At 37.8% G+C, this 15,649-nt stretch overlaps 1 protein-coding gene across 1 annotated transcript in view; it reads right to left on the bottom strand.

The window, feature by feature from the left end:
- The window catches only part of DNAH10 (dynein axonemal heavy chain 10), a 154,198-nt gene that overhangs the window by 73,791 nt on the left and 64,758 nt on the right, over window positions 1-15,649 (bottom strand). Inside the window, 7 exon segments of the mRNA XM_074299213.1 lie at window positions 450-602; window positions 1,275-1,409; window positions 7,567-7,750; window positions 7,875-8,144; window positions 10,856-11,079; window positions 13,309-13,542; window positions 15,143-15,265. Coding sequence (XP_074155314.1) covers window positions 450-602; window positions 1,275-1,409; window positions 7,567-7,750; window positions 7,875-8,144; window positions 10,856-11,079; window positions 13,309-13,542; window positions 15,143-15,265 — 1,323 coding nt within the window.

The following is a 15,649-nucleotide window of genomic DNA, read 5'->3' as shown; positions in this document are numbered from 1 at the left end:
TGCCAATCACATTCAGAAAGACACTGAATGTGGATCAAAGCATAGTATTTTTACCTTGTTTGTTTGTTTGTTCTTTCTTATGTTTTTATTTTCTTTTGGTCTGATTTTTTGCCCATCAAGACAAATATGAAAATATATTTAAAAGGATAGCACATATTTAACCAAATCAGATTACTTGCTAGGGAAGTTGAGAGAGGGAAGGAGAAAATTCAGAACACAAAGTTTTACAAAAATGAAGTTTAAAACAACCTTTACATGTTTTTGGAAAAATAAAATATTATTGAGGGGGAAAAAAAGTTCATCTCTAGAAAATCTGGATTGGGAAGATTACATCCTCATGGGTAGAGCATCCAAGCAAGGAAAGCAAGAAAGGAGGCTATTCTTTGAAAAGGGAATAAGTCATTTCCTCCTTATGCCAGCTCCAAGTGCCCAATATAGTGCTCACTCACCTGAAACGTGGTCAGCTGATGGATCAGAGCATTTCGGATGGTCTGAATCTGGGAGGAGATGACTGAGAGCACAGAGGCATCAATACGGTTGAACTCATCAAAACAGCCCCAAGCTCCACACTGGGCAAGGCCAGAGAAAATCTTCCCAACAGCCTGAAGCAAAAAGGATGTCAGACCAAAGAGTCAGAGGTCATCTGGTCCATTGCCTTCATGTGGAAACCAAGGCTACCAAGGTGAGCTGAACTGTCACCCTTGCACATATATAACTGAGATAGGATTTAGAACTCAACTCAGAGCTCTATCAGCTCACTGACTCAGCTCAGCAATCTCTTCTGGTTTTCTCCTTTTTTCCCACAGGACTTATTTCTATGAAACTTTAGAATTCATGTGATCCTCTAGGAGAAGCAAGGCTATCTATCCTTTCTCCTTGTCCCTTTCCATTATTCACTCTGCCAATGAGTCCTACAGACTTTAAAAGCCAGAAAATGACCAGGAACTTTTTGTAATGTGATTTTATTGCAGCTTAGCTGCTTCTGTCCCAAATCTGGAAAGGCTCATGGACTTTCTGGGTGGAAACCCATCCCAAAAAAGAGAAAAAAAAAACACCCTCTACCACATTTACTTTAATTTCACCAATCAACAAATACATATTAAATATCTTCAATCTTCATAGCATAAAAATGGTAGGATGATACCCAGATTTGGAAGAAACTTCAGAGATCATCAGGCCAAATTGATAGGAAATCCTTCCTAAAATATCCCATTTCCTTTCACCAGATCAGCATAAACTCTACGTGAAAGACAAGGCTTTGTAAAAATTCTTACTTTGTAATCCATGCCTTCTCCACAGTTGGTCACAACGCAAAGCAAGCCCAAGGCTTTGGCAAGGTCTTTAGTGGTCTCTGTCTTGCCTGTCCCTGCTGGACCTGCTGGTGCCCCACCCAAGTACATGGATAATGCCTGAAAGAAGCCAAGCACAAAAGGCAAATATTTTTATTTATGCAAAATATCAATGGATGTTGGCTGATAACAAAAATTTATTCTGAAAGGCCGATAACTGACAAAAAAATGTGCTGCAGATACAGATATAGATATAGAGAGAAATTTATTTAAATCTACTCTTAAAATTGTGGTTTTCTAATAGACCTACTAGGAACCAAAAACCTCCCTCTTACTCTGTCCTTCCATTGCCAGAAACAAACATTTATTAATGGCCTACTGTGTACTAGGCACTGTATTAAGTGCTTTACAAATATTATTTTATCTGATTTTCACAATAACACTGAGGTAGGTGTCATTATTATCCCCATTTTACATATGAGGAAACTGAGGCACAGAGCATTAAGTGCCTTGCCCAGGGCCACACAGCTAGTAAATATCTACATTTGGGTCTGAATCCAGATCTTCTTGACTCCAAGACTAACATTCTATCTATTGCATCAATAGATGCCTAAGAAAAATGTTAAGTGTTACTCTTGAGTTCAAGGAATTAATTTCATAAATACAGAATAGGGAAAATGTAGTTAGCAGTTTGTCTGGGGGGAAAAATCTAGTTATTTTAAAAGATTGAAAACTCAATATGAGTCACCATTGTTACATGCCATCCCCAAAAAGAGAGCAGATTCTTAGGTTGCATTAAGCGAGGCATAAGTTCCAGGAATAGGGAAGTCTAGTATCACTGTATTCTTCCTTGTTCAGACCCTACGGATATCATACATTAGTAAGAATGTCAACAAGCTCAGGAGAATCCAAAAGAGGTCAAACCAAGGTAGTAAGAAGCCTCAAATTCATGCCATGGAGGTCAGGGTGAAGAAGTGGCCATGTTGAGCCTTGGAAAGAAAAGGCTTATGGGAACCATGAATGTTGTCCCTAGTTCCTGAAAAGCTATTCTGGACAAAAAAAGATTGGCCTTGTTTTCCCTTGACTCCATAGTCCTACTTCTGTAGGAGCAAGGATACTACAAGGGAGTAAATTTGGCCTCAACATCAGGAAAAACCATGAATTACTGTCCCCCAGCAGATTGTGAAGGATCTTCATGCAGAAGATGGATAGCCTGATACTTACAAGCTCAGAGACCATAGACAAGTCATTTAGCCCCTGCTGGGGAGAGAGAAAGAAAGAGACAGACAGAGAGAGAGAGAGAGAGAGAGAGAGAGAGAGAGAGAGAGAGAGAGAGAGAGAGAGAGAGAGAGAGAGAGACAAAGACAGAGAGAGACAGGGAGAGAGACAGAGAGAGAGAGAAAAGAGAAAGAGAGATGGATAAAGAAAAATAGATGGGTAACCCCTTGTCACTTAGAGGTAATCCTTTGGGGGCAAGCTGGCTTTGGTACCCATTGCAGTCCCTTCCAATTCTGAAATCCTATGCTTTTCTGTTATGTTTATTATTTAACCTATTATTTTAGCCAGTGGTACTACTGATGAATGAGTTTCCCATGTTGGGAACCTTCATCATTATTTCTGACTCTTCCTTCTCATATTTGATTGATTACTCCATCTATGAATTATCTCTTGCATCCATAGTGGATTTTCTGCTTCCCTGCCAACCACTATAGTATAGCCCTTTTACTGCTCATATGAGCACAGTAGCCTCCCAACAGCTCTTTCTGCTTCCATCCTCTCATTCCTCAAATCCATTTTCCATATTTCTTGGTATTCGTAGAATATAAGCTCTAACAAGGGGCAGCTAAGTGGCAGTGAGGAGAGCACCTGGCCTAGAGTCAGGAAAACCCGTGTGGACAGTGGACAAATCACTTCAGCCTGTTTACCTCAGTTTCCCCATTTGTAAAATGAGCTGGAAAAGGAAATGGCAAAGCATTCCAATATCTCTGCCAAGAAAACCCCAAAAGGGATCATGAGGAGTCAGACATGACTAAAAATGACTGAACAACAATGAGCAAAACTCTGAAAGGCCAAAAGATCATGTGATGTGTTTGGATCTCTAGTATCTAAACAATGATTTTTATATGGTAGGCACTTAATAAATGTTTGTTTAAATTAAATACCTCTGCCAGAATAATCTTCCTTATAAAAAGTTCTATTAAAATATTATTCTGTTGATTATACCAAAGGCTTTGTTTTTCTTTTCCCTCCAAAGAGCAGAGTTAGGAAGAGATAGAAATAAGAGACATTTTCTATTTCCTTCAGTAATTCTACTGGCTTGACTCCAAGGAATATCCTGTCCCACCCAAGATATACTGATCATCTGCAATCTCATCACCATGAAGAATGCCTCAGGTTTTAATACTCAGCATCTTCTCAACTCTCATACTCAACTGCCTCTCCCCTCTGACTGGAGAGTCAGAGGGCAGAAAATTCAATTCCTTCCAACACCCCCCTTTAAAGGGCTTACAACCTTCCCGGGATCTTCCCAGGAAGAAAACTTCATTTTCTACTCCATAGCCCCTGATAAGTCCTGCTCACCTCTCCCATTCATTGGATTGTAAACTCCTTGAAGGAGAAGAGACTGTCTCTTTTTCTTATTTGTATCCCTAGCACTTAGCACAGTGCCTGGCACATAGTAACCATTTAACAAATGTTTGTTGAATTGGAATGAAAGATAATATATATGCATTCATAAAAAAATTTCCATTTAATTTTTAAAATCTCAAATGACCCTAAGTTCCCAAAAACTATATGCCAGGAGCATATAAATCCTAGCACTGGAAAAGTTTGGGATGTGGACCTAGTAATGGACAGTATATCTGTCTCTCTAAGACCTGCCCTGCTAAATTCTGCCCAGGTAGCCACGGGGAACTTTTTCAGACACAGCAACTGTCAAACACTGAATTCTAAATGGCACAAGGACTTGTGAATATCCACAAGAAAAATCACAGATGTAGCATTCTCATATGGCTTGATCACCAGAAGTCATTTAGTACAACCTGTACCTGAACAAGAATTCTTTCTACAATATCTCTTGCCTAAAAGGCTGCCCTTTTGTGACAGAGAGAACATTGGACCCTGTCAGGAAAACATGGATTCAGACACTTAGTAGTTATGTGACCCTGAGCAAATTACTTAATCTCTGTTTGCCTCAGTTTCCTCATCTGTAAAATGATGGACTCTAGGTACTTTCCAGCTCTAGACTTATGAAGCTAAGTGCCTATAATTCAACTTCTGACCTTGGAGATATTTATTGCTCCAACCAAACTAGAGATCACCCTCTGCCTCATCTCCCAAATACATCATGCCCTTCCCCTCATCTATATTTTGCTCACTCACACTGTTCCATATACTTGGAATATTGTCTCTCTCCCACTGTTTGTTTGCCTAAGGCCTAAGCCCTCACTAACAAACAATTCCAAACCTGAGTCTTCTCTCATTTTCTCTGTGAGTTATAACATCTTTTCCCTTAGCCCAGTATTTTTCCAAAGCACTTAGCATATGTTGCTTTTTACTAGAATTATCTGGGTATCTTATCCCCCCACAATATGTTGTAGTTTAATCTTTCCAAGTCCAGCTTGCCCAGCTTGTAAATATCTGGAGCTGCTTTTGAACTTGTCTTCCTGATGCTGCACTATCCACTGTGACATCTAGCTTCCATCCCCCTTGCTAGCTATTAAGCTTCCTAAGCACAGGACATAGATGAGTGTTAGGATTACTAGGTGAGAACTCAGGTTGTCTGGACAGTGACAAGGTGAGAATTCAAGTTGTCTGGACAATTACAAGGTGAGAACTCAGGTTGACATTGTATTGAGCATGTATTAATATTTTATTTTATTCTCTAAGTGATTTTATTCTGTAACTATTTACTGTATTCTATATACAAACCTAAGCCTCTTCTTTGTCTCTTAAGTGAAGAAGCACTTGAGTTCAAAAACTGAGCCTCTCTCTCTCAAGTTAAATGCAAAAATCTGAGCTCTCCTACAACCACTGTTTGTTAAAGAAAAACTCTAGGTTTAGAGTTTCAATACTCTTACAAAATACTCTAAGTCTAGGGGAATTATTTCACAAACATTCCTGCCAATGAATGTCCACATATCTTCAGTCTGAGAAACTCCAAAACATTTATGTATTACTCTGGACATGAAGACTAGTTACTCTATGTCCCATCTTTAGCCTCGTCCTTGCCAATTAAAAACAGGAGATCTTACCTAATTACCAGGGACCACTGAGCTTTCATCTCTGGTTCACTATCAATACCCTCAGGATGCAACTAAGACCCATAAATTCAAGAGGTGATCTTCATCCCAAGTAAGTGTTATATCCACTTTCTTTAATCATGATCTCTCAACTCAATGTTACCAGTTCCATAATCAATGATATGGTTTCTATTCTGCCCTTTATTCTATGTAAGAATGAGCTGCATCTTCCATTCAATTCTTTGTCTGGAAACTGAGGCAATCTATTGACCTTTATTAGCTGTTTGTGCCCCTGCTAATAAACCATAAACTTATTCAAAAAAAGATGCCTTGGTTTACTTTTTTGTTAAATTTCACTCATGACAACTGGAAGCATTTAATAAATGTTTGTTGAATTAAATTATATTGATGACTACAGATACAGGCCTTTTCTAATCACTGGCATAAATATTTTATATTGTTTTACAAGTGTTTAAAATTTTAATTTACAAGTGTTTAAAAAATAATACTATAAAATAAAAATAACTACTATTTTTTACTATTTCACTTATCATAGACCTAGAAAGGAAAGTTCAGTCAACCAATTGCTGTTTATTAAGCACTATTATGTATCAGACATGATGCTGGGCATCAAAGGTATAAAAAAAAAGCAAAAATTGTCCCTGTCCTCAAGAAGTTTACATTCTAACAGAACAACATATATATAAATAAGCACAAAAATATTAAATAGGGTTGTTTTTCCTTTGTTCTCCAAGAGGACCATGACATCAGGGAGGGGTGCCATGACTTACAAGTGAATTGAATTTAAGGGAGGGAGGGCTGGGCAAGGTCACCTGCCTCACTTTCCCTCCAGAGCCATTCAGGTCCAGAGGCCAGATAGAGATCAGGATGGCGGGAGATGGCACTGTATGAAATGGGAGACTTTGGTTTTTTTAAGCAAAGGTCTTCAACAGGTCTCAGTTTGACTGAGACTGCACCCTAATCAGAGATTCTAGGAAGGAAGGAAGGAAGGAAGGAAGGAAGGAAGGAAGGAAGGAAGGAAGGAAGGAAGGAAGGAAGGAAGGAAGGAAGGAAGGAAGGAAGGAAGGAAGGAAGGAAGGAAGGAAGGAAGGAAGGAAAGTAGGAAGGAAGGAAGGAAGGAAGGAAGGAAGGAAGGAAGGAAGGAAGGAAGGAAGGAATGAAGGAAGGAAGGAAGGAAGGAAAGTAGGAAGGAAGGAAGGAAGGAAGGAAGGAAGGAAGGAAGGAAGGAAGGAAGGAAGGAAGGAAGGAAGGAAGGAAGGAAGGAAGGAAAGTAGATAGGAAGGAAGGAAGGAAGCAAGGAAGGAAGGAAGGAAGGAAAGTAGATAGGAAGGAAGGAAAGTAGATAGGAAGGAAGAAAGGAAGGAAAGTAGATAGGAAGGAAGGAAGGAAGGAAGGAAGGAAGGAAGGAAGGAAGGAAGGAAGGAAGGAAGGAAGGAAGGAAGGAAGGAAGGAAGGAAGGAAGGAAGGAAGGAAGGAAGGAAAAGGGAAGAAGGGAGGAATCTTCTAACTGATCACTTCTAGGTCAGCTTTACTCACAGAGGTTGTTGTTTGTCCTTCATTCTCAAAGAGGCCCATGACATCAGGGAGAGGATGTAATGACATGCAAGTGAATTGGATTTAAATGAGAGAGGGTTGCACAAGGTCACCTGCCTTACTTTCCCTCCAGAGCCATCTGGGTCCAATGACCAGATATAGATCAGGATGACTGGCAATGGCCTTCACATACAGAGTAGAGGTACAAAAGGGGAAGGTTAGAATCAGAGCACTTTTATTAATTATCTGGCTGTCTTATCCCTCTAGGAGTTGATGTTGTTGAACAAAATATTAAAATGTAATTCTTTGATTTTACAAATTATTTAAAAATAGCAATTCATGAGCAGTTATATTGGGGGAGGGGGAAGTAACCCATTTAAATAAATGAATATTAATCAATTAAACAGCTAAAAATAGTTAGTCAGATGTGTGTGTGTGTGTGTGTGTGTGTGTGTGTGTGTGTGTGTGTCTCCAAGCTTTACCTGGGTAAGTGTCAAATAGATGCGATCTGTAGTTGGAGTAATGACCAAGCGTCCATTCAGACCCATATACTCGTAACCATAGCCAAAAGTTCCAGTGCACTGTCGGACATTCAATTCATCTGGTTCTCGATCCCAATAAAAGCGCAACTGGCTTTCCCATTCAAATTCCCGAGCATCAAGAATGCTGGAAAAGAAACAATCCACTGAGGGAGTGAAGGAGAAATGGGAAAGAGGGAAGGGCGAGAGGTTGGGATAGATCCAAAGACTGGGAGGAGGAAATGGAATCCATTTTTTCTGGAGGTCCTCACCTGCCTCTTATAAATGAATCAACTATGTCTCTGGCATGCACATCAATGATGAGGACAGTATTGTACTTTTTTCTGTCATTTCTGCCCAGTGGTTTGGTGATCTGAGTTACAAGTTCATCGATCTGCTTGTGCATTTTCTGGCCATAAATCTTCATTGCCTGTTTTTCTCCAAACTTTACTTTTCGAAAGACATCTTCCACCTCCCAAGTCCACCACACTTGGTTGGCAACCAACACTACCATGCCTTGGTAGAGCAACATCCACTCAACTCTATGGAAAAGGCAAACGTTAGGGATCAATGCTGAAGCCAATCTTATTTAATATGCTTATATTTCATCTTGAATAAATCTTCCCCAATTCCTTCCCTCAAAAATTACCTTTTATTTGCTTTGCATGTATTCTGTTTATAAATATATGTATATATATATATACATATATATATATATGAACATATTACTTCCCCCAGTAGAAAACAAGCTCCTCATTCATTTTTGCCTTTTTGACCCTATCACCTAGTAAAGTGCCAACAAGTAGTAGTTGGTGCTTAATAAATGTTTATTGAAGCACACAGATGCCTCTAAGCTGTCCTAACAAAATCACAGATCTAGAAAGGCCACTTAGACACCAGTTAGTCCATTGTTCTCATTTTAGAATTAAAGAAATTGATGTGATCAGGACCTAAACCCAAGTCTGTGGAGTCCAAATCCAGAATTCTTTCCTGTGCAACATACTTGCTGCTTTAACAAAGATAGAAAAGCAGTAGGAATTCTTAGGTATTTATGTGTACATTTAGAAAAGTAGCAGATAAGTGTCAACATTGGCAAGTATGAGGGAATGAATTTAAGGAAAAGTTCTTTAAACTATATTTTAGCTATAGGAGCTATCACCTACAAAACCAAAGCCACTGTATATCAAGGATTTCTAATCTTTTTTATATCATGGAGCCCTGTGGTCTAAGGCACTCCTGTCAGAATGATGCCCTTAAATGCACAAAATAAAATTTGTAGAATTACAAAGACAACTATGTCAAAATAATATTGGGGGGGAGAAATTCAGGGACTTCAGGTTAAGAATCCACGCTATAGATCTCTTTTGATGATGTTAGGTCAATGTCTTATATAATACATACATATATATATATATATATATATATATATATATATATATATATATATATATATATATATATATATATATATATATATACAGAGAGAGAGAGAGAGAAAGGGAGGGAGAGAGAGAAAGGGAGGGAGGGAGAGAGAGAAAGAGAGAGACAGAGAGAAAGAGAGAAAGAGAGAGACAGAGAGAGAGAGAGAGAGAGAGAGAGAGAGAGAGAGAGAGAGGGAGGGAGGGAGGGAGGGAGGGAGGGAGGGAGGGAGAGAGAGAGAGAGAGAGAGAGAGAGAGAGAGAGAGAGAGAGAGAGAGAGAGAGAGAGAGAGAGAGAGAGAGAGAGAGCATCTTCTGAAAGGTGAAACAAAAAGAGAAAAAATGAGAACATTCTCCTCCCATCATACGAGACTATGTAGTGCAGACCAGTCCTTGAACACTGTATGCAGCTCTTATTCTTGACCATTAGGAAGATCAGACCAACAGAAAAAAGTCCAGAGAAGGCACTGAAATGGTTAATTGTGTGTTGCATGTGAAGGAGATTTCATAAGGAAGTAAAGGGAGAAAATAATAACTGTCACCCAGAAAAATAAAGATTCAGACAAGTTGTCTGAAGATAGCTTGATGGCATTGCATGATCCAAGATATGACTGGATTTTAAAAGGGTTTCTTTACAAAGTGTCAAGAGATTCAAATATGGAGGCAAGAGACTCTCTGGGCTCAATGATCTGAGGGAAAGCATTTCTATCTCTAGTAGCATCTAAATCAAATTAGATCTAAATGCCTCAAGAAAAAGCTTACTCTTAAAAGAGCCCACACATCTCCACTGTGTTTAATTTGTTCCGCTAGCTCCATCTCTTGATTCTGAATGCAATGAAATTATAATGATCTAAAAGAGAAATATGAGAATGCCCTTCCTTTCTTACTTTGCAGACATAGGAGAGTTTTGGGTGTGGATCACAGTGTATACTGTCGGACTTGGTTAGTGTTGATTTTGCTTAATTTTTTCTCTCTGTTTTTATTTTTTGTTATAAAGGATGGCTCCCTGGGAAGGATAGGGGAGGCACATATTGATATATGTAGGTATGGAAAAATAAAACACATCAATAATTTTTTTCTAAAAGAAAAAATTTTCAGTGATTCCCTTTTTCCTACTAAGTAATATTCAAACTACTTACACTCTGGCATTCAAGGCCCTCCCTGCTTTTTCCCCATCCTTCTTTTCCAACTAACTTTTTAAATTTTTTTTATATACTTTATATGACAGAAAAATTAAGACAACCATGAATATGACCTGTGCTTTCCATCTCCGTGCCTCTGGCACACCATTTCCAAAATCTGGAAATGTCCTCCAGCTCTTTATTCCCAAATCCCTTCTAAAGCCTAGATCATATACTGCTTCCTCCATGAAATTCTCCCTGCTCCTCCCAAAGTCAATAACTTCACCGCTAAACCTCTTTGTTTGTCACTTCCCTAAATTATGAATCACATTTATTTTTGTATGTGTCATGTTATCACACTGACCTTCCAGCTTTATGATGGCAGAGACCCTGCCTTATCTAAACTTTGTATCCCCTGCCACGCCAGGATCTCCCTGTACTCTGCCCATGGTGGACATACAATCAATGTGTCTACTTGATCTGAATGTGCTAGAACCCTCATATAAAAATTAGCCTCATTATTAGTTTTATTTCAGTTAATTTGGTAAGTTTTTACCTAAAGGTATACATTATATAAGCTATACTGAACTACTTCCAATCTGCTTCTCACAGTCTGTACATAAATTAAGTCTAAATCATTCATAGATATTCATGATAGCTATTAATTAATAAATTACTGTCATAGGTGTATCTGTTTGAAGGTTATCCCATCACCTGCTTCTGTCTTCACAATATCTAAAAATAGCTTCTTTAGTGATTAATCTATTTGTTCTTCTCATTTCATGTAAAACTGATGTCATCCAGTCCTCCACACGTCCTTCAGCACGCACTATCTTACGGAATTCCATAACTTCTCCTTCTGCCGAAATCATCGCGGTCACCAGTTTTTCACCACTATCACCATCTTGAAATCTCAGTGATGCTATATTGTCATACATCTGAAAAACGCCAGGAGAAAATTTTGTACATCTGTCACATAAAAACACAAAAAATCTCCAAGGTTTTTGGTCTGCTTGCTTGCTTTTGAGATGGGGACATGTCCAGAATAGCAGCAGCTATTCACAGGCCCAATACCATGGTTGACTGACACACAAGCTTTGACAGGGTCCTTTTCAAACGGGAGCTGGTTTGCCTCTGTTTAGGCAACCCAGTGACCCTCTGCTCCCAGGGGCTCACTATACCGGTACTAGGGATAAAAGACTAACTGATTGGCTACTAACAAAACTCTTAAGGTAGAGATATCTGGGTAGTTCAGTGCATAACACACTGGTCCTGGAGTCCAGGAGATCTGGATTAAAACCCAACCTTAGACATTTAATAGCCATGTGACCTGCCGGATGAGTCTTTTCATTTCTGTTTGCCTCACTTTCCTTCTTCCTTCCTTCCTTCCTCATGACTATTTAGACTTAAATTAATTTCTTTTTTTTCCCCCTGAGGCTGGGGTTAAGTGACTTGTCAGGGTCACACAGCTAGGAAGTGTTAAGTAATTAATTTCAACATATAAAATATCTAATTATTTCAATCCCTCTATGTCTCCATCAGTGTTCTTTGTCTTTTTGCAAAATGGAAATAATGACAGCATTTCCTTCCCAGAGTTGTTGTTAGGATCAAATGAGATAATATTAGTAAAGCTCTTAGTGCCTGGCAAGTAGTGGGTGCTATATAAATGCTTTTTCTTTCCTTCCCTTCCTGAGCTTAAGCAATACATTAGTTTCAGCTTCCTCCATTGTAGAGATTTCCAGACACACACTATCACCTGGCATAAAACAGACTTTAAAGGACGTTAATGTATCAGAATAAAATCAAAGTTCTCCAAAGGAGAATAACATCAAAGCCACCCTAATTATACTTCCTACTGTGAAAGGGAAATGTCAGCTAATTTCAAATTATTTCAAAATAAGATCTTTCTCCTAGAAAACATCTTAAGGCAATGAATGATGATGATAGCTTAAGTACAGCTTCATTTCCACTCAAAGTAAAAATTTAATGAGAAGAAAAGTCAAACAGAATTTTGAGAAAAAAAGAACTCTAATTTGACATGGTGCTATAAGTTTAATTTGACAACATCTGATCATAATAACTCCAGTAATGACTCTCAAATATTTTCATAGGGGCCAATTTGTTTATTCTTTAAGTAACTCCAAAAAGAGTTAGGAGACCACTACATTGAAAGTATCATTTTAAAAAACTGGCCACTCCCTCCCCCCAAAAAGAGGGCTGAAGTAACACTTTTTTAAAATGCACAAAGAGCATGAAGAAGTTCAGAGGGAAGCCCAGACAAGCAGGACAATTTTGAAAACAATATATGATATCTATTACATGTTTTTTTAAAGCAAGCAGTATTAATTAGAGATTTATGCTTTCATATAAAAACCACTTTTTGAAACAACAGAATGATTTCAGAGAGGCTTGAAGAGATTTACCTGAACTGATGCAAAGTGAAGTGAGCAGAACCAGGAGATCATTGTACCCAGCAACAAGAAGACTATATGAAGATCAATGCTGATGGACATGGTTCTCTTCAACAATGAGATGATTCAAGCCAGTTCTACTTGTTCAGTGATAAAGAGAGCCATTTCCACCCAGAGAGAGAACTGAGGGAACTGAGTGTGGTTCACAACAGCATTTTCACTCTTTTTGTTGTTTGCTTGCATTTTATTTTGCTTCTATTTTTTTCTTGTATGCCATGATAATTGTATAAATATGTATAAATATATTGGATTTAACATAAATTTCTACCATGTTTAACATAAAAAATTTTTAAAATAAAAACCACTTTTTGCATTCTGTGGTGAGATATAGAAATGCTCTTTTTTGTGGTGTTTAAGTGCAGAATTTTTTTTAACCTTTAAATAAATGACGCCACATTTTATAATACAAGAATAATTATGAAGAACACCAAAAAAGCAAATATTAGCTCTGGATCCAATCAAACAATTATCAAATTGATCTCATTGTATTTTTGCCACTATGGAAAACCAGAAATAATTGAACAACCTTTCTATTATGTATACTTCCAAATCAACTAATCCAATCCATTTCCACTCAAAAGTTTTGCATTTCCCAGGAAAACAGAGCTTGTGGGCTACAGAGTGATGATAGCGGCATCTCTGGCACTGCCCAGGGAGGGCTACTGACATGTGACCCCCAGAGGCAGGGAACCTAACCTTTATCATGTGCTCCTGTACACAGAGTGGATCGCTGCTGCCAAGGATGCTGAGCAGCTCATCATCAGAGATGAAGAAGAATCTCGGGAAGGCATTCCTCTTTGAATCCAGATAGTCATTCAAGCTTTTCTGGCATTTCTCAAGTCCCTCATTTATATTCTGCAAGTCAATCAGTCGATTTGGAGCTTCACAGCATCTCTTGATCACAGGATCTTTTGAGGTCTCAGACATGATCTACAGAGATCCAAAAAGAGAGATTTTAGACAAAACTGACTTGTGACAATAAAATGCCTTCTTTGTAATTAATGTTTTTAAAATCCAGCTCTTTATTTTGGATGATGATGTCACTGATGTGACTATTCATTAGCTGTGTGATACTGGGCAAGTCATTTTACCCTTGGTTGCTTTAATTTACTAGAGAAGGAAATTGCAAACGATTCCAGTGTCTTATCAAAAAAAAAAAAAAAAAAGCCCATGGAGAGTATAGTCCACAAGGTGGACAAGACTGAAAACAAATTTCTACTGACCAAGTGTCCCCTTGTAGACGAAGTAGGTATCTGCAAAGACCCCCTCATCCAGGTCTGAGTCAGTAATCAGGGGATAAAGTCAGGAAAATTTAGGTCCTCACCAGCACCAGACCTACCAGGACTATCCAAGAACAGGCTTTGTGCTCATGACCAGATTAACATATGAAGAAGATGAGACGCACAAATGCAATTCATTCAAAATGCTTCAAGGGTCAGATCAATCACTGAATTCCAAATTCCTTTTTACTAAATACCATCCTGGTGAGTGGACAGAGAAGCAGCTCAGAAAGGAAAGCCCAGCTTTAAATCCCACTTCTGACACCCGCTGTCTGCAGAAGCTTGGGCATTTTCTTCACCTTCTCTCCAGCGAGAAGCTGCAAAGTAATGATGCATCTGCCCTCTCAAGGCTGGACTTCCTTCACCCATAAACTTGCAAATCTGAGCCTTCCCCCCACCCCACTCCCCAAAAAAGCAGGACAAAGAAAAAATATCCATACAAATGCAGAACCAAGCATATGGAAAAGAAGAAACTCAGAGTATCTCACAGAGTTTTCTTTCTGCCCTGATTATGACTAAAAGAGAAGCCATCTGCTTATTGCCCATATCTATATCATTAAGTCACTTATTAAAAACTATATGGAATGTAAATATAAAATGCTAAATTTTACTCATGACTATTTAGACTTAAATTAATTTCAACATATAAAATATCATCTTATTATTTCAATCCTTCTGTATCCTCATCAGTCTCTTTATTATCATCTCTTTCCTCTTATCATTATTCATTCTTTCAAATCTGATTTTTTTTTAATTTTACATTATTTCATTATGGTCTTTCTAGATTTCTTTGAATTCCTCACACTGTCAATCTTAATGTCATTATAGTGCTCAATTACATTAATATTCTACAATTTATTTAACCATCCTCCTAATGATGGACATTTAGGTCGCATCTTTTTTAAAATTACATATAATGCTTCTATGATAAATCTGTGCATAGATTCTTTTTTTTTTTTTGATAATATCTTTAGGATATATCCCCACTAATGGAATCACTGGGTGAAAGGATATGACCAGATTAGTAACTCTTACTGCCAGATTGCTCTCCAAGTTTCCATGATTTTACAATTCCACCAGCAATGCATAAATGGATCTCTTTCTATACAAACTCTCAGCATTGAGTTTGGTTGATTTTAATTCTTTTTGCCAATTTAATTGGTATGAAGTGGTGCATAAAAGTTGCTTGAATGTGCATCTCTTTATTACTGAGGTCACAATTAACTATTAATCATTATTACATTACTTGCCCTTTTAAAGACTCTGTCAATGTTGTCAAATTTCTTTGCCTCATCTGGTAGCTGTGATCGTATATCTCCACCAATAAATATGCTTTCAAGATACATCCACTTCCTCTGGACTACCATCCATATCTAGAAAGATACATTATTATCATCATCACAATTCTGTGAATTCTATATATTCACAAAATCTATCTAGTAAAGTATATATCATAATAATGTTATAATAATTGTTAACAATAGGACACAATTAATGTAATAAATAATGAATAATATAATAATGATAGATGATATTTATCTAACACTTTAAGATTTACAATGCTAATTTTACATAGATTCTCTCATTTGAGGCTCTCAATAATCCTGTGAGGTGTTATGAAGCAATAAGTTAATTTCTTAGTACTTCATGACCATAAAATTCCCCTGTTTACTATTTAATTCAATAAATATTTATTCTATATATATGGATGACAAAGTATTGCTTGGTCCTAGGCACAAAAAATGAAATAAAATCCT

Source organism: Sminthopsis crassicaudata, chromosome 1 (genome assembly GCF_048593235.1).
Source record: "Sminthopsis crassicaudata isolate SCR6 chromosome 1, ASM4859323v1, whole genome shotgun sequence".
Lineage (NCBI taxonomy): Eukaryota > Metazoa > Chordata > Mammalia > Dasyuromorphia > Dasyuridae > Sminthopsis > Sminthopsis crassicaudata.
Note: the sequence above shows the minus strand (reverse complement) of the source record. Positions and strands in the feature narration are given on the sequence as shown.